Source organism: Mytilus galloprovincialis, chromosome 13 (genome assembly GCF_965363235.1).
Source record: "Mytilus galloprovincialis chromosome 13, xbMytGall1.hap1.1, whole genome shotgun sequence".
NCBI lineage: Eukaryota > Metazoa > Mollusca > Bivalvia > Mytilida > Mytilidae > Mytilus > Mytilus galloprovincialis.
The window spans coordinates 68,625,742-68,640,160 of record NC_134850.1 but is presented as its reverse complement, the minus strand read 5'-3'; the positions used below and the strand labels follow the sequence as shown (position 1 = coordinate 68,640,160).

Here is a 14,419-nt window from a genome sequence, read left to right as displayed (position 1 = left end):
TTTTTACAAAATTCAACAGGTAAGATAAGTCAAGAAAATTGGGGTATTCCCTGTATTCAGTGTAAACCCCAGTCTTCTGGTGTTAAAAACAGTATAAAAGGACCTCCTTTTTCCTATTCATTTGATGGTATGAAATCTACAAAAGCACACATTTTTCATGTGATAACAATGTTTAATGAAAGCAAGTGTTTCATTAGTTAAAAATCAAGCTTATTTCAAGTCTAATTTGATGCAAACTCAGAACAAAAAAATTCCTGTGTTCACCAATTCATACCTTGATCATCAATTATGAGATGACAAAAAGATACATACATGTTAATGACTTGGGAATAAAAATTCAATGAACACAAATTTTCAGTAGAAGTGAACATAATTCAGTTATGTTCAGTTACACCTGGATCATGCAGCTTGGACAATTAATTCCTAAACAAAAGATTTGTATGTTTTTCGAGTTCTAGAAAAAACAAGGCTTCACTTATTCATGTTTTGTTGTTCCTAGACCTAGCATACTTTGAGTATTAACAAATTCGGCTGATGCAGTTATAATGTAAAACGTGCCCTTTTGTAAATGACATGCCATAAATTGAAAAATAAAAATAAAGGAGTAGGTCCGGTAAGAGCCGATTTCAGCCTCAATTTTCAAGTCCATCTAACAAAAGATTTTAGACACTTTCTAAACACTTAAGAGTCTATTTCAATTGATTCAATTAGTTTATGTGAAAGATTTTAACTCTTTAAGTCATTAAAAACGCTCCAATTCAAGTTTAAATATGAAAAATCTATCAAATATGCCAAAAATCGTCACTTTTCAGATGGTTTTTGTCAAAAATGAAAGTGGCCGCATTCGTGTTCATCCTCAACCTTTATATATATTATGTATTATCATCAAATACAACTTACATTTCAATATTATGAATGAACACGAATGCGGCCACTTTCATTTAAGACGGAAACCGTCTAAAATTTAAGTAAAATGCTACAATTGTGAAGATTTCAGTAATTTAGCATGACTTAATAATGCTAGTACCCGATACATGTGCATTGTATTGTCAAAAACAGCCCATATTTATGTAGCAGAAACATTCTACTTTTCAATAAATATCTAAACGATTACATTTTCACAATTTTCTAAAACTGCTATATTTTGGGGCCAAAAAGGGGTCTTACTGAACCTACTCCTTTAACTTGATTTGTTTACACCAGAAATCAGGGATGTTCCCTGAAAGCAGGGAATTCAGGTATCCAATATTTTCTGACTTGTGCCCAACCTGTTCGAAGTCAAAGACAAAAGTAAATTGATTTCAAAGCACGATTCAGACCATTTTTACTTTAAGGTTTTATCCTTTAAACAGGAACAGAGGTAAGAGACAAAGCCAATCAAGGTGCACTCAGTGGTTGAAAGATGCTTCAGATTTTTATTTTCAAATATCACATTTGCACGCAACACAAATCATGTGGCAAGGCATTATGTTTGTTTTCCTTGATTCCGAATCATATAGACACTTCAATGCAAAAATGCCTTGATTTAAAACACTTGTTGACTACAGCATCGTAAAGGTATGACAAAAAACCAATGCACCTTTACATTCAGCAATCCTCGGTAGAAGCCGCTACTCTCCTTCTATCAGTTAGATGAGGGTACGGAATTGGCCGAGTTGAGACGAATGTGCATGTTTACTACAGCATCGGAAAGATATCACCAAAAACCAACAGAGCAAAAAAAAAATTTTGGACAAGAATGGCCAATAAAATTTTTCGAGTCGCGGCGATTTTACCGGGTCGGTAGTGGGAGGGGAAACAAACAATATTTTATTTTTAGCCCTATCATTTTGACTAAAGGTCGGCTAAAAAAGGTTGGGACATGAAAAATATGAAACTATTCAATTGAGAAACTTCAGAATTGAAGGGATTAAACAAAACAAATATTTATCTAAGTAAATTTCTGGAGAAAATAAAGGGGAAATTGTTCCAACCTTGTACGAAAATATGAATATAGCTAAACAAAAATTATATAAGTAAATCATAATTTCCTTCTTCAGGTAAATAGAAATAATTTGTACAAGCAGTACCCCTGGACCATGCTGACTGACTGGATGAATTGTAAACCTGTCAAACTGAACGTCTTCGGAACTAAGATTTTGTTCATACTAGACAGTTGATTGCTGTTCTTCGGCTAAATTACTTAAGCACATTCAATATTGCACAATTGATAAATATAATTGAGAGGGGATTTTGTTTTGCACAGGGTATTGTGTTTTAAAACAAACAACATGAACAAGGAAGACATCTACAGTAATGTGGGACAGCTACTGCAGTGCCTCCTACTGGGATTATTTGAAGCTTTTTTATTTTTCAGTAAGCAGCCAACCACTTTTTTCTCAGCATGAGGAAGACAATTATTCAATGCTAAATACACAAGCTGCTGTTGAACAAATTTGGGATAGAAGGTTAAAGGCTATTCAAAGGTCAAAGACAGATCTTCAGACACAGGTTATTTTAAAGTCTTTAAGTCTGCTCTTTCTTATCATTTTCCTGTGCCTGCAATGATGAATGAAAGTAAACTGCACCTCTGCTATTGAAATAGCTTTAACTTATTCTAAGGCCAAAATTATGTTTGTTTCCCCCTCCTTCTTCGTCAAAAATTAGCCACTGGGTCAAAAAATTATATTCCACAAAAAAATCGAAATAATTTTTTTTCCCGAAAATAATTTGTTTCCATTTTTGGAAAGTGCTTGAAATAAATAAATACACTCAAATTGAGCTCAAACAACTGATAAATGACCTTGACTGGGCAAGTCAAACCATTCATGACATGCAGTTAAAAAAAAAGAAAAAAAAAAGAACCTGCCTTCCTGGCCTGTTCGAAAGGGTAGATATGTGGGAGGGGAAACAGGCATTCTTTCAAATGTGGCCTAAAGTAATGATTTCTGGCCACAATAATGCAAATAAAAAAGGAAACAAGTATGGAATCATTTGACAAACTTAAGATGCAAAGGAACAATGACCCTTTCTCTCTGTTGGACAATAGGACTGACTCAAACATGAAAAAATATGCACCTGGTGAAAATCTTGGTGTAAGGACCAACTGTTTCTACTGTTTCTGTCAAGTCGTACAGTTTAAGAACTAATTCAGTAGTTGTTGTTTTTGGCACTATGAAACTTGCATATATGGCAATAATCAAATCTTTCTAAAGATATTTAATGTGGTAATTTATCATGTTAAATCTTTTTTATTCAAGTTGCAGTTGCAAAATCTGGCATAAAATAGTAAATCTATCTGTTTTGTAGTTGCAGGAAGTTAGACAAAGCCAGAATGTCAAGTACAAAGGATATTCAGGCTCAACCTTCACCTTTCCAAGTAAACAGTCCCTCCCATCATATACCAAAACACCTGTCAGAGCAGCTGCAGATGCAGCAAAAAGATTTGGTGACTCAAACAATACACCTTCACAAAAAACACTCTATGGACGATCAAGTACATCATCAAGCGATTCGTCCTTCTTAGAAGCAACAACATCTTCGGGAATAACTTCAGCCTCAGGGACATTTGACAATTCAATGAAGAAAGCTCTCAATACTGGTAATACATCTTGGCAGAAGTCTGTTTTCTCAGTTGATAAAGGTAATCTTTTAAGGGGGATCAATTCGATTCACTCACTGTAAAGATTAAAATAACAAAAAAATATGGCACTTCTGACAAACTTTGAATAGACCAGAGCCACCTTAAGTAAAACCAATGTCTATTTAAGTTTTTTGTGCAAAAGTTTTTATTTGATAATTGCATTTTAATCTTTGATTAATGGTATTCAGTTGATTTCAATTCATGAAGTAAGTCCTGTTGATAGAAAATCAATATAAATTGACCCTGAAGTGGCCTTGTTGGAAGTAAGAAATTAAAAACAATAAAGACTTTTAAATAAAACTTCAAATCAGATGTTTTTCTTGTGTTACCTAATCATTTGCATAAGTGATTAAAGCTGAAATATACTTGACATGTTACAATGGTGGCCTGTAATTAATGCCATTGTTAATCGTCTATTAAAGCATAACCTTTGAGTGTAGCTGTCCTTAAAATGAAACAAAATTAAATAACTTAAGCCAAGATTAAATGTAATGTTAGAATTAAAGTTCATAATTTACAATGATTAACAGGATTAAAATAACTATGACAGATTTACAATAATTATGAGTTGATCTCCGATCTTTGTAAACCGGTCTTATTACTTAAAAGAATTAGTTATGAAAATATTCTTTATGTGTTATAAAAAAACTGAATGTCTTGTAAAAGGGATTTTTCTACTTTGAAAAACCTAAATCACAAAGGGCATTATGGGTTATGATTATTTATTGAAAAATGAACCTCACATTGTAATCCAAAATTTAACCATGTATATGGAAATGTCTCAGATTTGAAAATAGCTTTGATTTATATGGGCAGGAGAATTGAAGGAAATGTGATCATTACCTCCTACCTAAAATGAAATGCTCAAACATGTCATTTTGACCCAATAACTTGCCTTTCCAAATGAATGTCTCATGATTATACCATATGTTTATGCCCAATTTATTTATTTCAATGATATAGATTATCTGCCAAGCTTGAGTGACAATGACGCCATTACTATATCACCACTGCACAGTCCTGTAGAGAAGAAGAAGCTATTTTCCTTCCCATCAGCCTCTTCTGCTGCAGGAAATCCACCCAGCAGTCAGCCTATGTCAGGAACATCATATATCAACCAGAATACATCCTCACCATTTAAACATTCAGCTTTTGATTCTAGTCAGAGTATATCTTCATCAATATCTTCTAGTCAGATTAGTGGCAACATGGCAAATGTTACGTGTGGAAACTGTCATCAAAAAGGTCATAACAGGAAGTGGCCACAATGTCCGAACTATCACTCGTATGAAGAGACTCAACGTAGACAGGTATGTCTGTAACAGTATTGGGCAGATTAGAATCATTATCAGCTAAAGGAAGGGGGCATTAAGTTATACCCTTGTCTGTCAATTATACACAAAGTTAATTCCTGTTCTTTTAACTTTAGTTTTTCTGTCAAGCAAATGTTATGAAACTCATACTCAATGTCTATTATCATTAAACAAATATCAAGTTCAAATATGGGTTGCATAATATTCACCAATCTTGACTTAAATCTTAAATTGAAAAACAGACAAATTGCTGTTTAATTACACAATTTAACTTTACTTGACCTCAACCAAATGTTATGAAACTTATACACAATGATTATTACTACCAAAGACAGATCAAGTTCAAAATTTTGGGACATCACATTCAGTTTTCTAATGTCATGTTTCTATATAAATGGAAAAATTGCTATATTTTCTATACCCGCACTCTAACTTAAGTTTGCCTCAACCAAATGTCATGAAACTTATTCACAATGCTTTTTTTGGTGGTGACACTTGCATTGTTCCCAAGTTATTTACCTTTTTTTTATAGAACAATTGCTGAATTTATGACATATGTTTACAAGCAGACATGGAATCAACTGATTGTAGATCCATTTTAGATCTGTTATCTTACAAAACTAAACCATTTAATGTTATTTGCTCTTTGATTGGGTTGTTGTCACTTTGACATATTCCCTAATTCCATTCTCAATTTTACATTCTTTAGTCATCTAAGACTATGATGTCGTTACACTAAATCTGTTTAATGTGGATAATTGATTTATTATAAGCATTGAACAAGACAGTTTTTAATTGCAATGCATGTGAAATGGGCCTGACATGTCTGAAGGAGATCACAACAGGACTTAACCCAGCTATTCTGTATGTATTTACCTGTCCTTAGTCAGGAGCCTGTAATTTAGTGGTTGTTGTTTGTTTATGTGTTATATATTTGTTTTTCATTCATTTTTTTACATGAATAAAGCCGTTAGTTTTCTCGTTTGAATTTTTTTACATTGTCATTTCAGGGCCTTTTTAGCTGACTATGCGGTATGGGCTTTGCTCATTGTTGAAGGCCATATATATTTACCAATAGTTGTTAATTTTCTGTGTCATTTTGGTCTCTTGTTGACAGTTGTCTCATTGGCAATCATATCAAATCTTCTTTTTTATATTAAGAATATTTTACATTTGACATGTATTTTAAATAGACATGTTTGTTTGTTGAAGATTTGTATATTACAATTTTCATGAATTGTGTTTTGGTTGACCTCCTGTTTAGCTCAGATTTAACAACAGTAACATTTAAATTTTGTTTAACAGAAACAAGAAGATGATAAAAAGAAGAGAATTGAAGATGAGCAGCATAGAGAACAACAGACAAGGGATGAACTGGTAAATATTGGAGTTATTTGTTATAATTATCAATATCAGATACATGTATTTAGCCCATTAAAAATGTACAACTTTATAATTTTCACATAGCCTGTCCATCCATTTATGTTGAGAAAGTATGAAATATGGATTGAGAAAAACTTTTATATTGAGAGATAATTGATTTCATGTATTTGCTTTTTGGGAAGTTTGCTATAGCTTGCTATAGCAATACTTTCCTTGGGCGTCGGCGTCAACTTCTGATGTGACAGACTTTCGCAAATTACATTTTCTCCAAGATAATGTAGTACTAGTGTTTGAATACTAGTTCTAGTAAGATGCTTTTGAAATTTTGAGTTACTACTCTTTTGAAATTTTGAGTTACTACTCTTTTGAAAAGATTACAGCTTGAATAAAAAAGGAATGAATTAATGTTCACCGATAATTCAGATGAATTTAACTTCATTTTGAAAATGAGTATCACAAAATCTACTTTTCAGATCTGTCATGCGCTGAAGAGAAAATAAAAATAAATCTACATGAAACAGCATTTCATTCCTAAATATTTCATGAATGAACATTTTACCTCGCTTTTATTTACTCCGTACGATTTTTATGCCCCACCTACGATAGTAGAAGGACATTATGTTTTCTGGTCTGTGGCTCCGTTCGTCTGTGCGTCCGTTCGTCCTTCTGTGCGTCCGTTCGTCCGTCTGTGAGTCCGTCCGTTCAGGTTAAAGTTTTTGGTCAAGGTTGTTTTTGATGAAGCTGAAGTCCAATCAACTTGAAACTTAGTAGACTTGTTGCTTATGATATAATCTTTCTAATTTTAAAGCCAAATTAGACTTTTGACCCCAATTTCACGGTCCACTGAACATAGAAAATGAAAGTGGGAGTTTCAGGTTAAAGTTTTTGGTCAAGGTAGTTTTTGATGAAGCTGAGGTCCAATCAACTTGAAACTTAATAAACTTGTTGCGTATGATATAATCTTTTTATTTTGAAGCCAAATTAGACTTTTGACCCCAATTTCACGGTCCACTAAACATAGAAAATGAAAGTGGGAGTTTCAGGTTAAAGTTTTTGGTCAAGGTAGTTTTTGATAAAATTGAAGTCCAATCAACTTGAAACTTAGTACATATGTGACCTATAGTATAATCTTTCTAATTTTAATACCAAATTAGATTATTACCCAATTTCACGGTCCATGAACATGGAAAAGGATAGTGAGAGTGGGGCATCCATATACTTTGGACACATTCTTGTTACAAATATTTATTATAAAACAAGTAAAAGCCTGAGAATATCAAAAGAATCCGGTATACAAGTACAAAGTGTTTATGTTTCGACCATTAGCCGTCAGATCATTATATTTGACAAGTGATAATGGTTTGATTGATATACAGGTGACTGAATATTTAATACTGGATAATCATATGGCTTAAATTATGTGTCACGCCAAGGATGAGTAAAGGTAAATACCGGCTTTGGTATAAAAAGTACATTGTTTTTGTAAAAAGATCGATAGCCGGATTGGAAGTTTTTGATGCAAAAAAAAAACATTGGAAATCTTATAATTCCCTTATTTAAAAACTAGCTGTTTCACATTCCAATGTGGATATCAAGACCTTCACTCGTTCAGTATGCTCAATTGGATGAAGCAGAAAAACATTGACTCAACGGCAATTCATATCCATATGACAGCCTCCTCAGTGCAGACTTAACACCAAACTCCAAATGTTCCACAAAGTGATCAACAATGAAATTGCAATATCATTGCAAGAAATACTTATAAAAGTCAGTCTAAAACAAGATTTACCTATAAACATGATAAACAAACATACAGACAACTTCAATGTAACAAAAACGATTTTCTTAGTGCTTAACAATACGTACAGTGGCGGATCCAGAACTTTTTATCCTGACACTTTGTTTCTGTTGCAAAATGACCTATAATTAACAATGTGTCATCCTAACACAGAGGCAATGATTACTAGTATATCACATGAATGACTGAAAATCAAAAATCTCAAATGTTATTGTCTCAATGCTTAATTTTACAGCAGCAATTAAAATCTGTTACAGGTTTATAAGCTCCTTTTTGAATCTAGTGTATATATAAGCCAGGCGTTGTCAGTTTATTTTCGATTTATGAGTTTGACTGTCCCTCTGGTATCTTTCGTTCTTCTTTTAAGGTAGCAATAGAAAATATCAAATTTTATATGACAATTAAACTTGCTGAAGAGACAATGGTTTAGTTAAAAGACACCAAAGCTGTGATATTTGAAATAATACACGTCCATAACCCATTTGAAATAATACACATCTTCAGTTGCAAACTTCCCTGAGGTGCTATCCAGCACTTTGATTACTTAAGCTTTGAGAATTTGTGTATTTCATCAAACATTTAGATACATGGTTTACCTTTACCAAAGAAATCAATGCAAATAATTACACAGAGGAAGAATTTGTTAGATATTGTCCCAAAGAGGTAGAATTTGTTAGATATTGTCCCAAAGAGGAAGTTATGCTGAAGTGAACAGACTTTAAGGAAATGATTTACGCATACTTATGATTCTCTACCTGCTGTATGTCAGTTGTATGGTTTACAGGACTTGAAAGAGTTTGATTGAGCTCTGTTTAAAATACTTCTGCAATAAGAAGAGAGGAATTAATAAAATTAAAGAATTTAAAATTGCTCACCCAAACAGTTTAATTTCTGCCTTATTGTAAACAATAGAGCTTCTTATATACCAACTCTTATATATTAAAATGATAAGTTCTTTTAAAATATCATTGCACATTTCATTAAAAATATAAAATATAATGTGTGAAAGGGGGCCTAGGTGGCAGAGGGGTTTAAGTACGTAGTTCACCTACAATAATTACTAGCCTGTCAAACCAGGGTTGCGTTCAAAATCGTAGCGGCTACATAGGGCTACGAAGATTTATGACTAATGAACGTGAAGCTAGCTAGTCTATCTGCTTCATAGCTATAGATATTGATAGCCGCTATTCTAGCTACTCGTTCAATAGTCATAAATCTACGTAGCAACCCTTGATATGAATTCAAACCCTGCTGGAAGCAGGTGTGATTAACCCCCATCATAATTGACTAGGATTGATGTTGCTGAACGTAATATAGTTACTTAACGTTATAGTTCCTTAACATTATAGTTCCTTAGCGTTATAGTTCCTTAACGTTATAGTTACGTTATAGTTCCTTAGCGTTATAGTTCCTTAACGTTATAGTTCCTTAACGTTATAGTTCCTTAACGTGATAGTTCCTTAACATGATAGTTCCTTAGCGTGATAGTTCCTTAACGTGATAGTTCCTTAACGTGATAGTTCCTTAGCGTTATAGTTCCTTAACGTTATAGTTCACGTTATAGTTCCTTAACGTGATAGTTCCTTAACGTGATAGTTCCTTAACCTGATAGTTCCTTAACGTGATAGTTCCTTAACGTGATAGTTCCTTAACGTGATAGTTCCTTAACGTGATAGTCCTTAGCGTGATAGTTCCTTAACGTGATAGTTTTTAACGTGATAGTTCCTTAACGTGATAGTTCCTTAACGTGATAGTTCCTTAACGTGATAGTTCCTTAACCTGATAGTTCCTTAACGTGATAGTTCCTTAACGTGATAGTTCCTTAACGTGATAGTTCCTTAACGTGATAATTCCTTAACGTGATAGTTTCTTAACCTGATAGTTCCTTAACGTGATAGTTCCTTAACGTGATAGTTCCTTAACGTGATAGTTCCTTAACGTGATAGTTCCTTAACCTGATAGTTCCTTAACGTGATAGTTCCTAAACGTGATAGTTCCTTAACGTGATAGTTCCTTAACGTGATAGTTCCTTAACGTGATAGTTCCTTAACATGATAGTTCCTTAACGTGATAGTTCCTTAACATGATAGTTCCTAAACGTGTATTGCTTCCTTCCCAATAAAAAATAGCCGTCATGTTAAAGCCATAAGTGGTGTTAAACATCACCAATTACATATTGTGTGAGTAAAAGTTCTTAGTTGTACCTACTCAAATAGTCTGTTAAAACTTCACAAGTTTACATTGTGCACACTGCAGATTCCTTTATTTTTTATGAGTACTTATTTTTGTTGATTGAAAAAAACTTTCATTTTGTGCCATTAATAAAGTCATGCACTCCTATGGAAAATATTAGATTTTTTTAAACATTTAGAAACGTGGTTCCACTGTAGGCACTATATCCATAAACATTAATATCCTACGAATAATGAATCTAAAGTAATCTAATTTTATTTCAGGAGAGACATAAGACGACCTTGACATTAATAGCAGCTCAAATTGAACAAGAGAAAGATGGATTAGATCGAACAATTAAGAAAATGACAAAGAAAGGGAAAAAAAGAAAGTAATAGTATGGTCAATGACTTTTATGTGCCAAAATGTTTTAGTATTTCTGTATTGAAAATTTTGTTATGTATGAAATGAATATAATTATTAAAATACAGTGGAAAAGACCACATTGGGATTTGTGTCTGAATTTTATTTTTGTGTTGCCTTTAATTAAAAATTTTCTTGAGCATTTAGTTCCCCAGTTCTCGGGTGAGAAATATGTATTCAATAACTGCAACAAGTGTGTTATGATATTTCTCTTCTCAAGTAACATGAGTAAGTTAAATTTTAATATTTAAAGCGCGAAGTTTGACGAGCTTTTTAAATAATTAAAATTTATCTGTTGAGAGTGGAGATATATCCTAATATCTGAATGATAGTGGTGGAATCTGTTTTTCTAATGAGTTTTATCTTTTCATTCAAAAATTTGCAGAAAGTTGTGTTCTTTGCCTTTTTTCATGACATCTCAATGGGGAATTTCAGTAGAAAACAAGAAAATTTGACCTATCATTTGCAGGGAACAGGTATTTCACCAGTGGGGAGAAACATTTCTCATACCATACAAGAAATGTGAAAATTGCACACTTTACACAATCAAGTGTCTCTTCAGTGATGCTCAGGGGTGAAAAAAGTTATTTTGTTATCAACTCCTATATATTTCAACCCAGATCGATGGCAAGCTGTTTTACTATTTATTCTACCTCCAATTTATCTCATAAAATTTTCTTTATAAGAATATCTTATAAACTATATGATATTTCTAAAAAAAAAATGAAAACAACACGTTTAATAATTTAATAAACGATATGATATATCTTATAAAGTATATTAGATATCTTTTTTTATAAAATATTCATAAGATTTCTCATATACTTTAGAAAATATCTTATAAACTTTATGAAATATGTTATATAATATAAAGAAGATATCTTATAAATATATTTTAAATAAGATATCTTATATACTTTATGAAATATGTTATATAATATAAAGAAGATATCTTATAAATATACTTTAAATAAGATATCTTATATACTTTATGAAATATGTTAAATAATATAAAAAAGATATCTTATAAATATATTTTAAATAAGATATCTTATATACTTTATATGTCTATTCATCCATCATTCTGGCAAAGCAGTTTTCAACAGTTTTATCTCTTTGTCCTTGAAAATATTGATTTGATATTTTTTGTATTGTTTTATCATGTTCAGTTTCAAATCAAGTTCGAATATTGTTCTAGTCTGATGATTTTGTGCAGAGTTATTGTGCTTGGACTTGAAAAATTCACACTAATTGTCAGTTTTCCCTGTATTGTCATGCTTGAATATACTGATTTGATAATTGGTATAAAGTTTTATCATAAAAAGTTACAAATCAATTTTAACACTTCGTTTCTATGTATGTTGGAGTGTTGTTTTTTTTTGTTGCATTTCATTGTTTCTGTTTTTAAAGCTAGTTAAACCTCTCACTTGTATGACAGTCACATCAAATTCCATTATATTGACAACGACATTAAAATAAACACATAGGTAAAATGTCAAAAATAGAGCTACAACAGCAACACGAACCCCCCCCCCCCCCCCAAAAAAAAAAAAAAAAAAAAAAAAAAAACTGGGAGTGATCTCAGGGACATCAATCAAATTCCTGTACATCTTAAAATTGCAACTGGGAACTATATCCTTCAAACCTACAAAGTATCAGTTTCAATGAAACATCAGTTCAAATTATATTTTTTGTGATTATAATACTTTTTTGTAAACCATGTAGTAAGGTGGACGAATCAGTTAAACACTTTATCCTATTATGTGAAAAATTAGAAGAATCCAGAAAACCACTACTGTCAAAATCTTTAGACAATGGAAGTTTAATTCTAGCTTAGGATATAACATCCCTTCCAGCTGATCTTCTCCAACTCATTATCAACCCGTTCTGTTATGTAGACGTTGATGTAAACATAACTGCTTTTGAGGAAACCAGTAATAATTTAATACCCCTGTGTAGACAAGCGCTATTGTTTTCTAGCTAATGTAGATAACTTAGAAAATTCTTACTTCTAAATGCTAATAATTAAGAATGATAAAGGTAGCTTGCATCGTCATGATGGGCACACATGGTATCAGAATCATTTGTTTTTGTAATGAAAGAACATTTTAAATTATTGGAAGTAAATTAATCTCTGTGGTGGTGGAAATTTTATATTTTAATACTTGTATACCATTAATGACCGTCGTATCTTAATAATTGTGTATTGCCATTTTATTCTTTTTGGGTGGAGATGTTCCTTTATTGAAAGAAATTTGATTATAAATTACATGCACTGATGTACATCCGTATTTCCCTGTTTAATTCGTCATTATGTTTCGTTAATGTATTTCTTTTTCTATTGTTTGATAATGACTAAATATAATCTCGTATTTAAACAATCATGGTATCAATTAGTAGATGTGATTAAAACAAATTAACAGATTATAAGGTCATAATAAAGAACAGTATAGTTATCAGAACATGTTATGTGTTTCATGCTTTAATCTGAGTACTTGTTACACATTTGTGCTTCACGAATTGAATAAAATTCCATCGTTCAGATTATTTGCCAACGTGAATCAAATTTAAAAGAGTTATTTAATTATGTGTTTTCAAATACCAAAAATCAATTGTAACAAATTCTGTTTTTTACTCACCTTTAAATATTTTTATGAATATATATTTGATTCAAATATCTCGTTTTCAAGACGTTGACCAAACTCAAAGATGGATTTTCGTGGACTTCGTGTCATATGGTGTTGCATGTATTACCTGTCGTTGATATTTGAATATGAATCCTAAAATCTGATGTTAAGTGTGTTTAGAAATTTAGTGAGTAAGATTACAACACTATTGACTGCTGAACCCCTTTTTTGACATTTTTACCTATTTTGTCTGTTTGTTTTGTTAATACATCGGTGTTAATATACTGGAATTTGATGTACCTGTCAAGTGAGAGGTTTAGCTAGCAATAAAACCAGGATTAATCCACCAACTCAATGCAAACTGTCCTTTGGAAGAGGGTGTTTTCCTTATAAACTGCAAACACGCCATTAACTTTCAGTGTGGCAAATATTTTAGTCTGAAGACGGCCACATTATTTAATAAGCTTTCTGTTAGCAGTAAATTTAATTTTCAGGTTTGGGCAACGAATCTGTAGCTAATTTCTTTCGACGTTACAGCTATTTTAATAATCAATTTAGTGGTTACAAATCGATTTATACTTGAACCTCAAATATGACATACACGGTCATCTCAGTACCAGAGTCTGACAAACGAGACGATTTTAATTTTGAAATTATTAATTTCACCAGTCCTAGTTGCAATATACCAACTTCACCTGCGTATGGGATATACATATTCCAAATCATTCGGTATTCAAGAGCCCGCAGCTGCTACTCAGATTTTGTAAAACGTCAGTGTCTCATTAGAAAATCGATGAACCAGTGTGTGTCAAAGAACGTATTGTCCTTATTTCAAAAAAAGCTTATTTGAAGGTACTATAAGACCTTGTTGATAACTATTCCGTATCAACTTCACAAATAATATACGATGGTCTTAATGTATAGATTTTGGGTACTGGCGTTGTTTATCATCTAAATACAGTGATATAATATTCTTTAATTTGTCTATATTTAATAAATATAATATTCTTAAATTTGTCTATATTTAATAAATATAATATTCTTTAATTTGTCTATATTTAATAAATGTTACTCTATCTTT

The 14,419-nt window shown here is 31.9% G+C and overlaps 1 protein-coding gene across 2 annotated transcripts in view; it reads left to right on the top strand.

The window, feature by feature from the left end:
* LOC143057239 (uncharacterized) overlaps nt 1-10,791 on the top strand; it is a 37,664-nt gene extending 26,873 nt beyond the window's left edge. The window contains exons 23-27 of one of the 2 annotated variants that reach the window (XM_076230510.1): nt 2,357-2,490; nt 3,289-3,580; nt 4,586-4,932; nt 6,241-6,312; nt 10,573-10,791. In XM_076230510.1, coding sequence (XP_076086625.1) covers nt 2,357-2,490; nt 3,289-3,580; nt 4,586-4,932; nt 6,241-6,312; nt 10,573-10,683 — 956 coding nt within the window. In that variant the 3' untranslated portion in view covers nt 10,684-10,791. Of the gene's footprint in view, nt 1-2,356; nt 2,491-3,288; nt 3,623-4,585; nt 4,933-6,240; nt 6,313-10,572 lie in introns of both variants that reach the window. The other variant, XM_076230509.1, reaches the window with a different exon arrangement.
* Nucleotides 10,792-14,419: the final 3,628 nt, after the last annotated feature.